The sequence below is a fragment of the Leuciscus leuciscus genome (genome assembly GCF_965113295.1).
Source record: "Leuciscus leuciscus genome assembly, chromosome: 24".
NCBI lineage: Eukaryota > Metazoa > Chordata > Actinopteri > Cypriniformes > Leuciscidae > Leuciscus > Leuciscus leuciscus.
The window spans coordinates 31524333-31538524 of NC_138723.1; the positions used below are offsets into that span (position 1 = coordinate 31524333).

The 14192-nt window shown below is 39.7% G+C and overlaps 1 protein-coding gene across 3 annotated transcripts in view; it reads left to right on the plus strand.

Annotated features, from left to right (window-relative positions):
• rfx3 (regulatory factor X, 3 (influences HLA class II expression)) overlaps positions 1-13070 on the plus strand; it is a 49195-nt gene extending 36125 nt beyond the window's left edge. For all 3 annotated transcript variants that reach the window (XM_082158638.1, XM_082158640.1, XM_082158639.1), the window contains 9 exons: positions 47-156; positions 1524-1639; positions 1717-1871; positions 3089-3186; positions 4179-4328; positions 5234-5442; positions 6717-6870; positions 6957-6999; positions 8474-13070. In XM_082158638.1, the coding sequence (XP_082014764.1) occupies positions 47-156; positions 1524-1639; positions 1717-1871; positions 3089-3186; positions 4179-4328; positions 5234-5442; positions 6717-6870; positions 6957-6999; positions 8474-8727 (1289 nt within the window). In that variant the 3' untranslated portion in view covers positions 8728-13070. The remainder of the gene's footprint in view (positions 1-46; positions 157-1523; positions 1640-1716; positions 1872-3088; positions 3187-4178; positions 4329-5233; positions 5443-6716; positions 6871-6956; positions 7000-8473) is intronic.
• The last annotated feature ends 1122 nt before the right edge of the window (positions 13071-14192 follow it).

Below are 14192 nucleotides of genomic sequence, written 5' to 3' on the forward strand. Positions count from 1 at the left end.
TTGGGGAAACGCACCCCTGAATGTCCCTGTGTGATGTCCCTGTTAGACGGGTCCAGAGCTCTGCCGGAGTTTGTTGAGCTGGACCTCGGAGACATCGAAGACATCGGCCTGGAGGACGTCAAAGCCCTTCAGACGCTGTACAGGGAGCACTGCGAGGTCAGTCCATCAGCGCTTACATTACAAACCACCCTACACTACAAAACATGCTTTACTTACGCAGTACTTTTGTCTTGTTTCCAGTCCAAATATCTAAACATTCTTAAATCAAGATGCTTTACTAGATGAGGAAAATTACATAATATATTATTATGTCTTTTCTGGGGAGAGAAATCAAAATTAAGAGTTGTTGCTTACAAAAAGCTAATTATCTGCCAATGGGGTAAAAAAAACAACAAAAAAACAACTTAATTCAAACAGAAACATGATTATTTTATAATCTTAAAGCAGATAATCTTGCTTGTTTTAAGCAACAACTCACTTATTTTGATTTATTTCCCTAGAAAACAATACAGAATATCTAATGGCATTTTACTCCTCTAGTGAACGCATCTAGAATTAATTAGAAGTATAAATTTGAGGGCTTCGGGTCATTTTGACCCACGAAGGAAGGATTTGTTACAGAAGCCGAGGGAAGGATGAGGGTTTCATAGGGCGCTAGTTATAGTCCAGTTCTCAGCTTAAAGTGATAGTTCACCCAAAAATGAAAATTAGCCCATGATTTACTCACCCTGAACTCATCCTAGGTGTGTATGACTCTCTTCTCTCAGACGAACACAATCAGAGTTATATTAAAAAATGTCCTGGCTCTTCCAAGCTTGGCTCCTCTTCTGGAGTTTATTTAAATAACACTTGCCTGATGGCTAATGCTAGCGCTAACCCGGACGTCGACGTCACTTCAGTGAGTTGAGAAAAGCCTGTAAAAGTCCTGGCAGAAAGCGATCATAAGGATGTAGTGTAATGACGCCCAGTTCCAGGAATGCACTAATATTTTGTTGGTAGGACCAGTTTGCAACAATTATTAGTTAACACTAAGTTGTCAACACTTCTAAAAAAATTATTCGTCGTTACACTACATTCTTACGCATCACTTTCTGCAGGACTTTTACAGGCTTTTCCCAAACCACTGCAGTGACGTCGACGTCCGGGTTAGCGGTAGCATTAGCCGTCAGGCAAGTGTTATTTAAATAAACTCCTGATGTACTTACAAACTTTCCAATGCCTCGTTTTATGAGTACAGAACCTATTTGTACTACTGTAGAAGTTTGGTACCATTCTGGGCATTATTTGTGGAGTAATTTACCAGATACAACCTTGGATACGTTAGCGCCTGCACCAAGCCGTCCGGCTGATGTCTCTAAATAAGCTCTAACTTTAATAATGTTCGACCAAGGGGAAAAGGCTTCTGGGGGGGTTTGGCTCGAGGTCATGGTGCAAAGGACCCTAGGTTGATTTTACTCCGAACCATCCCTTTAAGGTCTTGTTGAATTACAGTTTAAAGGTGTTGTGATCATTTTCACTCGCAGGCCATTTTGGACGTAGTGGTGAACCTTCAGTTCAATCTAATCGAGAACTTGTGGCAGACTTTCTGGCGCTATTCTCCCTCCAACACCGTAGAGGGCGTCACCATCACAGAAAACAGGTACGTGACCCCGATCACCTCTTCAAGCTCAGTAGATCAAACACATGATTCCTGAGATGTGACTGTCGTTATCGCAGTGGCGTGAGTGAGATCGAGGGCCGTCTGCCGAGCAACACACTGATCCTGCTCTGCCGGAACGATGATGTGCTGAAGTGGATGAACACATGTGATCACCTGATGTATCAGGCCCTCGTCGAGATCCTCATCCCAGACGTTCTGAGACCCATTCCTAGTGAGTCGATTCATTAACATGCTTTTTGTATCACACTGCAAAAAATGCTGTTCTTACTTAGTATTTTTGTCTTGTTTCCAGTTCAAATATCTAATAATTCTTAAATCAAGATGCATTTACTAGATGAGTAAAATGCCATAAGATATTATGTCTTGTTTTCTAGGGAAATAAATAAAAATTAAGAGAGTTGTTGCTTACAAAAAGCAAAATGATCTACTAATGGGGTAAGAAGAATAATGTTGTTTCTGTTTGAATTAGGACTATTTTCCCCATTGACAGATCATTTTGCTTTTTGTAAGCAACAACTCTCTTAATTTTTATTTATTTTCCCAGAAAAGAAGACATAATATCTTATGGTCTTTTACTACTTTAGTATTTTTTTCTTGTTTCCACAAATATCTAAAAATTCTTAAATCAAGATGCATAAAGAAAGAAAATAATTTTTTGCAGTGCAGGGTTCGGGTTTGAACGTGAGTGTACTGTATGAATGCAATTAAAGTTGGACATGTATATCCAACTTTATATTAAGAGATGGGCGATTAAAGTTTTTTTTAAAGATTTTCTTTAAAATATACACTGCCATTCAAAAGTTTGAGATCGGTAAGATTTTTTGTTTTTAAAAGGAAAAACACCAAGGCTGCATTTATTTGATCAAAAATACAATACAAAAAAAAAAAAATAGTGTAATATTGTGAAATATTATTCCAATGTAAATCATCTGTTTTCTATGTGAATATCTAGTAAAGTGTAATTTATTCCTGTGATCAATTGTGATGAATTTTCAGCATCATTACTCCAGTCTTCAGTGTCACATGATCCATCAGAAATCATTCTAATATGATGATTTGATGATCAAGAAACATTTATGATTATTATCAGTGTTCAAAACAGCAGTTTTTTAGGATTGTTTGATGAATAAAGAACAGCATTTTGTAACAGTTTGTTGTAGTGGCAAGCCTAATTACTATTTGGATATGTGAATCACTGACACCGTTAAGTGATGCATATAAATTAATTTCAATTATCGCCCATCCATATCGCCCAAGCAGTTACGTTTTTCTTATTGGTTGGCTCTTGGTCAGGATTATCTTGAAAGTATGTCAGACTATGCTGGTTCTGTGAGATTGTCCCTCTCGTTGGAGCGCTTGTGGAGTTTCAGATGATAATAAATGACCATATCTTTGGTGTAAATCTAAATCTCCATCTGCGTTCGACAGGTGCCTTGACTCAAGCCATCCGTAATTTTGCCAAAAGCCTTGAGGGCTGGCTCACCAACGCCATGAGCAGCATTCCCCAGAGGATGATCCAGACCAAGGTGAGAGTACAGAGGGTTTGCACTGACATCAGTGTCTCGCAGGAACACCGCAGTGGCAGAAGAGCTGCGGAGTGACTGGATTTAATAGAGGAAACTGTGAAAACGGCAGTAAAACAAACGATTATCAGTTTAAACTAAAGGTTGGACTGGATATAGTGTTCCTTACAACTCACCACAGATCCAGTGATCATGGATATTGACATGAAGCAGGAATCGTGTTTCCTGACATTTATATGAGCCTGATTTCAACGCCGGGGAAATACATAAAGCACATTTGCCTGTGAACGCTTTATATAAACACAATATAGGTCTAAATCCATGTGATCATTATGACCGCCGCTAGCGTAGCTAGCCGGTCATATAGGGATTGTCAAAGTTTTTTTTTTTTTTTTTTTTCGTCACCTTACTGAATTTTTCGTCAACGATACCAGGGACACCGAAGCACCGGGGAACATGAAATTTGGTGGGCATGTAGCCCCACTAGACTTCTAAGGAAAAATTTCGTTTGGTCCCCGGGGGCCACTCCCCCCCCCGCGCTGGGCCCCCCCAAACCCAAAAAAATGCAGTTTTTCCTAAATAACTACTTGAACCGTGGCACCGAGGATGAAGAAATTTTTATGGTATGTTGGTCTACTAGACTTCTACGGAAAAAATTTTGTGGAAAGCCAGTGCAGGCCTGAGCGGCGGTCATATTTTGTACCGCGATGCGGTACATCTAGTTCATATCAGTGTTATATATATCATCATATCGTCCAGCTCTAAAACTTGTGTAGCTTTATGTCAGTGTTTATTTAAAAACATGCAATTATGCACTCAGTGTTTCTGCCACTCAGTGTGTGTAACCGCAGTCACTCCAGCCGACGGTGACGTCACATGCATACACTATAGACAATTACCAGCGTTTTTGTTGCATTACTGCAAACTAAAGCAGTTGGTAATGAACGCCTTTGTCTGCCGTGGAAACCCCTAAGAGTGGGTCTTGTCTTGCACAGGTTTCTGCTGTTAGTGCCTTCGCTCAGACCCTGCGCAGATACACATCTCTGAACCATCTGGCCCAGGCCGCACGTGCCGTCCTGCAAAACACCTCACAGATCAACCAGATGCTCAGCGACCTCAACCGTGTGGATTTCGCCAACGTGCAGGTACGTCACATGATCCATGGCATCCGTCCTTAAAGAGATCGATCAACCAAAAATTAGCCTTTTGCTCGCCCTCATGTCACTCGCCCCAGAAGGAGGGGCTTCATAGAGACTAAACCGAGCGTTACTGACAGACAGGGAAGAGAGGAGCCGCAACAATGGAGAATATGGGGAAAATAATCAACATTTAAGCAGGAAAACCTGTTCCAGTAGAGCCTGAAAACAAAATATGGCATCTTTAACCCCTTAACGGTCACTGTCTTGCTAGGCGGTTACTTGTTTTTTTTTATCACATATTTTAATAATCATCATAAATTAGGTGTTATTCGAAAGCTTACAAATTCAATTCATCCTGTGAAAACCATTTTGAAATTGGACATTGCGTTACCATGGAAACGATACTTTTAATTATTTTAGCTGGCTCCTCCCCTAGTGGGCGTCATCAGGTTTCATGTTACAAAATTTAATTACTTTAATCAATCTTTTTTTTTTATCTTGACAAAACGTCGTCAGAAAGGTCTGAGTCTCGAGGTTCCATATTTTGTGATAAAAGGGATATTTGGACAGAAATGTATTAATTTATTACAGGAAAATGCATAAAAAAAAAAAAAGTCAATGGAATGTTGGTTACACCCGGTGGCTATTTTTGGTACAGCGCCTAAACAAAATGTCAAAAGAACTTTACTTTTTGTGATAATTTCAAATTTGGAGCACAACTTGGTTAAATATATGGCTTTGATTAATTTTTTTTTTTTTTTTTTTGCACAATACGTTTAATTTACAGTAAATCTAAACTTTCATACTTTCATCTTTTGAAGTGCTTTCACTTCAGTCAATAATCTGCATGTAAATGTAGTCCACGAGCAGATCCAGTGTTGTGATGTTGTGCCTGTGCTGGTGTGGTACAGGAGCAGGCCTCGTGGGTGTGCCAGTGTGAGGAGGGTGTCGTTCAGCGCCTCGAGCAGGACTTCAAGGCCACCCTCCAGCAGCAGAGCTCACTGGAACAATGGGCTGCCTGGCTGGATAACGTGGTCACCGAAGTCCTCAAGCCGTTCGAGGATAAACCCTCCCTCCCCAAAGCGGCTCGCCAGTTCCTGCTCAAGTGGTCCTTCTACAGGCAAGACCGTTTCAATGCTTGCTTTAATTGTGTGCGTTGAATCCATACTAGGGCTGGGTATCGATTCAGATGTTCCAATTCGATTTAGATTCTAAATTAGATTTCCGATTCGACTCAATGAATATAGATTTAATAAAAAATTAAAAAAGAGCAGTGAACATAAGTTTGCAAGTGGTTAATTAATAAAAAGAAATTAAGAGCCACAAACCTGTATATTAAACTTTTTATTTTAGGTACATTAAACAGAACCCAAATCTATATTTCAAATGCGTACAATGAATGTACAGGATTTTGATGCAAGATGAAAAATTAATGCTGAAAATTGGACAAGTCAGAATAGAGTGGCCTTTTATTGTGGCCAGCCTAAGGCACACCTGTGCGATAATCATGCTGTCTAATCAGCATCTTGATATGCCACACCTGTGAGGTGGATGGATTATCTCGGCAAAGGAGAAGTGCTCACTAACACAGATTTAAACAGATTTGTGAACAATATTTGAGAGAAATTGGCCTTTTGTGTACATAGAAAAAGTCTTAGATATTTGAGTTCAGCTCATGAAAAATGGGGGCAAAAACGAAAGTTTTGCATTTATAATTTTGTTCAGTGTAAATAAAAAAAATAAAAAATCTATTCGTGGCCTTTGAGAATCGATTTTGAATCGACCACATTTTAAAAAAAATGATTAATTGAAAAATAATTTGTTTTGCCCAGCCCTAATCCATACTGGAATCTGCATGATCCCTAGATCTCCTTCTGGTGTGTAATTGCTCTGAGACCAACCAAATGAACCGTTCATTTTATATCCGCTCTGGAGAAAACCGTGATGTCATCGTCCAGCTCAGCTCAGTTCTCATATAATGGTGTCAATGCAGGCAGAGCAATAATATTTGTTGAATATTAACTGTTCCCAATCAGTGACAGAATGGAGAGGAAAACCTTTGGAGAACCCAGGCTCAGTCGCTCAGTTCTCCTCTGGCCAACGAGCGAACAGTGTATGATTATGATTCAGGCAGCATTACAGGTCAGAAGTCAGATTGGATCAGAACATTCAGAATAAGTCAAAGTAGGCGGAGCCTTAGAGCCACACCCACTTGTTACACCACGCACCAATGGTAGTGAAGGTCTTTACTAGCCAGAGCGGAAAGAACTCCAAACAAACTTAATTTTCGCCTGATTTTGGTTTATATGACACCAGTTCCACACCAGTTCGTGGGCCTTTAGAGCAAAGTGCCAACAGAACGTTTAACTTGCCCGTTTTATCGGACTCTTACAGCTCTATGGTCATCAGAGATCTGACCCTTCGCAGCGCTGCAAGTTTCGGCTCTTTCCACTTGATCCGACTGCTGTACGACGAGTACATGTTCTACCTAGTGGAGCACCGAGTGGCCCAGGCCACGGGAGAGACGCCCATCGGGGTGATGGGAGAGGTAACGTGTGTTTAGCTCAGCATGAGCAGTAAAGTGCTGTGACGTCAGTCTTTCTCTCTAATCGCCATTTCTTTGTGCCACTGCAGTTTCAGGACCTGAACACAATGTCACCTGCCAACATCGACAAAGGTAAGCTAGCCAAAGCTCGGACTGCAAGCTGAGACTCATTACAGTGTTACGCAGTTACAATCCAGGCGAATAAGCCCAGGCACTTTAGACCAGTAGGAGACTATTGCTGGATGCTGGATGACCCATTACTGTAAAAACACTGTTCTGTTTGTGTTCCTCCATCATAAGACAGTTTCTGCTATATGAATGTTTTATCCAAAGCGACTGAAGAATAGAAGCGATATACATGAGCCAATAAACATGAGAAGTGCTAGTAATACAAAGTAAAAAAAATTCCTGCAAGCTAGAACAGAGAGGGATTAAGGAATACTGAAAGCAGAGAAGTAGTTCTTTTTTAGAAGGAAGTGCTGGGAAGGAAGTTGTCTAGGATTTGACTGTCAGGATAGGGATCAACATTAACACTTGTCCGGGACAAGAGGATTTTTTGAAGGCCGACCGGTCTCGTGACTCAAAAATAGAAAAAAATAACTTGGGAAACACCAAAACGTGAATGATTCTGCAGTAATTTAGTGTAAGTGGCGATTGATAGTGAATAATAATATAATATACTAGCGGTAACAAGGTTGTGTTGTTGAGGCCCTCACAGCCTCATGAGGAGAAATGAAAACGAATGAGTGCAGTTCACACACAGAGGTAAACATTCAAAATGTGTTTTTATATTTATAACATATGATACAGTTAAGCATCATCACATGACCAAGAGTGCTGAATACCTTTACGATTGAAAATGTGACACTGATTGCATACAACAGTTTAATAAACTAGTTAATATTAAGTCACTTACATTTTAGACACAATATTGATTGTTTTTGTTCTATTTTAGCAGCAAAAATAGTTCCAAACAAAGATCACGGCAGAACCATAATGCGTCTGAATGATTCAGCTTTTTGAACGAATCGGTGGAGTCAAAGATTCAATGACTCATTCATAAACAACTGCTTCATTCCTGAACGAATCAGTTGTTTGAACAAATCGTTTGAATGAATGACTCAATGACTCGCTCATTAAGACGGTCACCTGCCGCCACCTACTGGTGGTTTAGTTTCGCGTTTAAAAGTAAGATTCTTTCCAACTTTCCTTATTTGTATATTAAAATATTTAAAACAATCTCATAACATTATTTCATTCAGTCGTAATTTTTTAGTGTAAATAATTTAGTGTTTTTGCCCTTCAGTGTCTTATTATTCTAATTTAATTTATTGATCAAATTTAAGAATTTAAAATGAAAGATGAAGCATATTTAATAATAAAAAAAAGCCCTTTATAAAGGTAAACATATCATAAGTATTCATATTTAAATATGTCAAAGCTGATGAGAAAATTTCTTCAGAATAAATTAGATTTATAACACACGAAAAAAGCACCTGGACAAGCACATGAAAAGGCTTAATTTTGAGCCCTGAAACACTGAATGAAAAGGTTCTTAAATGACTGTGTGCCTTTTAACTGAAAGCAACATTGTGATGTCCGATAGATGACGTGAGCGAGATGGACAGCGATCTGGACGAGGACATCGAGGAGTCGGACGAGCCTCTAGCGAAGCGGGAGAAAGCGGAGACTGAGGTGATTCAGGTGCTTCAGGTCGGAGCCATGGAGGACGGCACCAGTGCTGTGGTGGGAGTCGTCAATCCCAGCATGCTCAGCGCTTTACCCCCGACCGAACACATGCTCAGCTCCACTGGGACCAGCACCATCCGCCACGTGGGAAACACATACGCCTCGGTGTGAAAGCCTATCCGTTTCCCTCTCATCCCATCCATCTCTATCAGTCCCATAGAGACCGAGAGCATTTAGGCCACGCCCACAGGGGGGGGGGGGGGGGGGACAGGACGATCCAACCGTCTCCATTGACTTTGTATCGTGTGAAACTGCCTCCTTGTAATTTCTGACTTGTAACAAAAACAAAACAGCGTCTGAAAGCTGCTATGTGGCAAACAAGCTAAAAACCCCAGAAATAAGCTTTTATAAGCTGTCGACCCCCCAAAAAAATAGCGTTTAAAGACACAAAAGTGGATACAGGCTAATTGAGACAGAGCAACGTGATATATTACTCTGAGAACTAACTTAGTTCAAACGTAATCGGCGACAGGATAGCTTACAGAAATATAATATATAAGACTGACGTATTCATTACTTCAATGGCGCAGCGCCTGAAAATAGTCCCCAGCTCGGTAGACTATAGGGTCGACTATTTTCAGGCGCTGCGTCATATCATTACGCCTGCTGGACTCATGGTACGGCAGCAAAGTTTCTTGATTATTACGCAGGAATGAGAGTATAGTTCCTAGCCATATCAGCCTAGAAAATCGCAACTTTTCATTTTCCGTCGGTCTTAGTACACAATGTAACTACAGAAGAGTCAAGTTTTAAATAGGAAAAATAATGAAACTCTTTGGTCATTTTTTTGAGAGAGAGTTGTAATGGTCCTGTCCGATTCAATGATCTATGCTAAGCTGTGCTAAAAGTGGTACCGCCAGACCCGGAGATCGGCTGAATGGATTCGAAAACGGTAAAACAACTGTTTACTGGGGGAGCTGTAAAATGAGCCAATTTCCAACAAAAGTGGAATATCCCTTGAAGCTTGTTTGCTGTCCACCTCGTCACATAGCAGCTTTCAGCTTTCCGTTTTGTTTTTTGTTATAAGTCAGAAATGAATGACAAGTAAGCAGCTTCACACGACACAGAGTCAACGGAGACGGGTGTGGGCGTGTGGTTTTCAGATTATGACGCGTGTCGCTCTGTCTCCATCTCTACATCTGTCTGCGAGACATCATGGAAAGACACGACACAAAGGTCCCATCAACTACTAAATCAATATAAGGATTTGACGAGATGCTGATTGTAACGTTTAAAGCCCTGAAGTTCATAGAAAACGTTTTATTCTAGAACTCAAATACAAGCCAGGGAACGGTTAATTCTGGAAAATACCATTTGCCTACTACTAGTCAATATATTTATCACTTCTCTATTACTGTACTGGTCATTGTTTACAGTCTTTTGTTTAGAACATGTAATTGGCCAAACGTGTGCTGTTGAACTGTGTGCCGTGTGATTAGGGAAGGTCTCGCTGTATAACTGTGCTGCTATAACCCAAGCAGGCTTAGACACGTCATGAGCTTGCCTTTTCACCGTCTTTACTTTGCAGTCTGAGTGTTTCCAATTGCCTTCTGTTCGTAGATGTAGTCGCTGGGTAGCTTGAAGAGGAGTGTGTGTCGTTGTACATAATATGCTGCATGTGTGAACCGTGTGTCGTGGGTCTGGGTTTTTTTGTACCGATTGGACCAAAAAACACAAGAGTGAGAGACAACCGGCTGTCCTTCGTTGCCTCTCGTTGCAGAGCGAATGTCAGGGATTTTATGTACCTCGGGTTCATCTTAGTGCCTTAACCCAAAACAACAGCTTTTCATTTCGTCTGAACTGGTGAAGGTTTGCACTGACAACCAGAGAATATTCATAGTCTTGCGTAGACATCTGCCACTGGACTTAGTGATCCGACTCTTGATCACGTTCAGGATCTGTCGCTCGATTATCGCTCCCTATCCGACGTCAAGGCCTGTGTGTGTGTGTGTGTGTGAAAGCGTGAATTTGGCCGAGGTGTGTGTTACGTGTGTATCTTGTCGCCCTACCTCACAAAAAACACAAAATGTGTTTCTTCTTTGCTGACCCGTCATTTTAATTTCACATCGGTTGCCCTCCAAAAAATCACAAAAAGTCACTGTATCGTGGACCAAAAGTTGATAAATATCTATATTGGTATAGAAGTATATGATGATGATGATGATGATGATGATGATGAAGAGTTTATACACTGGGTCTCATTCAGTATGAATTGTTTTTAAAAGCATTTACGTAAAATTGTGATGATTTACGCCAGGATGATTTTACAAAACTGCTTTTGTTTCATAAACGTCCCAGCTAACGAAAATATGTTCCAAGAACATTTCGCTTAATGTTCATTTTAAGTTATGAAAACGTTGTTCTTTGAAAAAAAAAAAAGAAGTTTTTTCTTGGTTATACAAACGTTGTGGTAACGTTACTTTTGAATGTTCTCGGAACGTTCTGTAACATTAAAAAAATTAAAACGTTAGACGAACGTCCAACTGAAACGTTTAAGAAAAAAACTTGCAAGAACAATGCATAAATGTTTTTGTGGTAATATTATTACAGAGCAGAATAAACGTTTCATTAACGTTGCTGGAAGAACGTTTGCTCATAACTTCTGTTCTGGGAACGTTAGCTGGGGAGAACTATGATTTTATTAGTTTATGTTTTAATCTGCATGTATAGATGGGTGGAGTTTCATTTGGTACTAGCTCTAGATTGTTTGTTTAGTTTTGTTTGCTGTTTGATTACTGTGAACTGGGAATGAGGAAGTGATCCTGCTGTGATGGCGGATGAAGTCGTCTCGTTCTCGACCCCGTCATCAAAACCGCTCGACTATTATGGAAAACACTGGAACATTTTTGTAGTTGGAAAAAAAGCGTTTTTTCTTCACTAAAACTTGATTTTATTTTCAACGACTGACTGTGCGCGCGCTCTCTCACGTACGTTTTATGCATCTTTTTTATGGAAATGTATTATGAATCTTAATTTTAACGTGGTTGTAACGAGGATAACCTTTTAAAAGTGAAACCCCCTCCTGATTCAGTCTGACACGACGCGTCCAAGGTTCTGATAATCGTGATTTATATTTCCGTGTGCAATCTGTGAGCGGCACCTTCTGAACCATAACCAGCAGGTTTACTACAGATTCTTACTGGGGGTTTTTTGTACTTGATTTGCGTTCTCCGTTGTTTTTCCCTCCGTCTCCGTGCCTGGACTACAGACGGCTCGTCACTATTGGATAGTTCGGTAGATGTGTTGATCACTACTCAAAGTGCTTTCTTTGGTCTTGCATGCCTTTTCTTGTGCTGCTAGAATATCACGAATCCGCTTCTCCGTTTCTCCTGGACGACGTGCCAGGAAGTGCAGAACCGTTCAGTGCGCTGATTCCAGAACCACATGCCTGTTTCTACTCAAAGTTTGCCAAAACGCAGTTAAAGATTCATACTTTTCCACGTCTTGCCTGTGCTTTTCTCTTTCTTTTTTTTGACACTAAAATTGGCTCCGCCTACTTGCAACCTTACTCTGGATATCAATGCAAGCTTTTCTAGGAAAAGAAACTTGCCCTTCTTTCTGATATCGACATATCAAGCCCTGAGGAGCGTGAAGGCAGCTTCACTGACTAGAGACTTCAGTGCCTTTGATTTCACCAAGACCTCCAGAACCAGTACAAGCCAACGGAGCTCGTATCCCATCATGCCACACTCACCTGAGACACATATGCACACCCCAGTTTAAAGGCACCCTAACCTGATGACATGAACAGAACTATATTGGGATTCCACTGCACTATCATCGTCATCACGAGTTTTCTTTCTCTTGTGCGTAGAGTGACACGCTTGGTTTCAATGTGGTCTTATTTTCGGGGGGCTTTTAAGTGCCATTTGACTGTTTACGTAGTGAGTCGTGGCATTGCTGTAGCGCGTTCAAATGCAAGCACAAGCATCGTGGTACTCTGAGGGAAAACTCAGAACAAAGTCCTAGATGTAAATATTGAGATAAAAATGGAAGGATATTTATTTACAGTCCCTTACTTTTAATGACAGATATGTTTGAAAGTGTAAATTGTGATCCACCTTCATCCCCTTCTCCTCTCTACTGTTTTATTTGGATGATGTACCTTACATATACAGTACATATGTATTTTTTTTTCTTTTTCTTTTTTTGTGTGTTACCTCTTAGTAAATTATATCCTCTGAAAATTGGTAAAAGCTTACTAATAAGTGTAGAGTGATTTGTATTGTGTATTTTACATGAAGGATAACAAAAACTGGGGAACTTTTATATTTATAAAATGATATATTAACATTTAGTGTGTCAATATGAGGAAAATATAGGAATTATCCAAGACACATGTAGTTTGTTTTTTCTGAATATTTCAGACTTGAGCTCAGGCTAGCTTATTAGTGTTGTTTTCTTAAATTTGTGGCTTGTCTTTCAATTAATAAACCTTTTTCTTGTTGAAACAAGAGCTGTTGTGTTCACTTGTCACAGAGTTTACTCACCCCCGCCTCGTGTTTCGACGAACCTCAGTGCTGTCGTGGTCTTCTGTGGAAGACAAAAGGAGAAATGTTCGGAGAAGAATCTGAGATTTTATTTTTTATTTTTTGAAAGAAAATGCACACGTTTAAGAAATACTAGTAAATTGCTTGTAAATTTCACAAATAATTAGAGAATTAAACATAAAATTGAGACGTAGAATTACTGAATTAGTGTTTTCTTGTAGTTAAAACCTAAAAAAAAATATTTCTGTAGAAAACTAGTAGAACAGCAGGGAAAACCCTTTGTTTGTTGGCTTGACTGTATGAGGCTTTAAAGGGATTTAGCGCAAACTAACCTTTAGAAAAATGATTTTCATTTTTGCTCAATTTGCTTAGATTTAAACGAGCTAATACAAAATAATCACTGAACATTTATTCACTGCCTAATCTTGTGCACAAATAGATAGAGTAGGGGATTTCTAATTCCCAGCATGCTTTTTTATGGGAATTACCTAGAAGAGTTTAAATTATTTTTATGTTTTAGAGCAGGAAGAATGAAGGAGACTTGTTCATGTTCTGTTAAACTTAGAAGATATTCTTAGTTATGTTTGAGTTTTTGAGATTATTAACTTGAGCTCAGTTTGAGGAAGAGTAATTAGTCATTTTATACATGATGAAAGCACAAAAACGCCCCATCTTGATAGCTCCGCCCCCAAATCCACTAACACGCTCTGCAACAGACACCTCCCCCTCAGTGGACACGCTCCTTACTGCTGATTGGCTACAGGTGTGTTTTGGAGCTCAACAGCATTTCTCAGAATTCGCTTACTGCACCTTTAAAAATAAAGATTCTTCTATCTATCTGAAATCAAGCTTGTTTTTTTTTTAGCAAATATTTTATTAGTATGTTCCTAGTCTTATTGTGAATCGTTTCATCAGTCATTACAAAGTGGCATCATTGTGAAAACCCTCTTTTAGAACCTTAATTTTTAATAAAGTGTACATAATTTACAAGTTTACATGGTAAATTGTTGGCATTACTTAAGGATGTCTAAATTAGTCGTACAAAATAAGTTTAAAATAGCCTAACGTTACTTACAAGTCGAACGC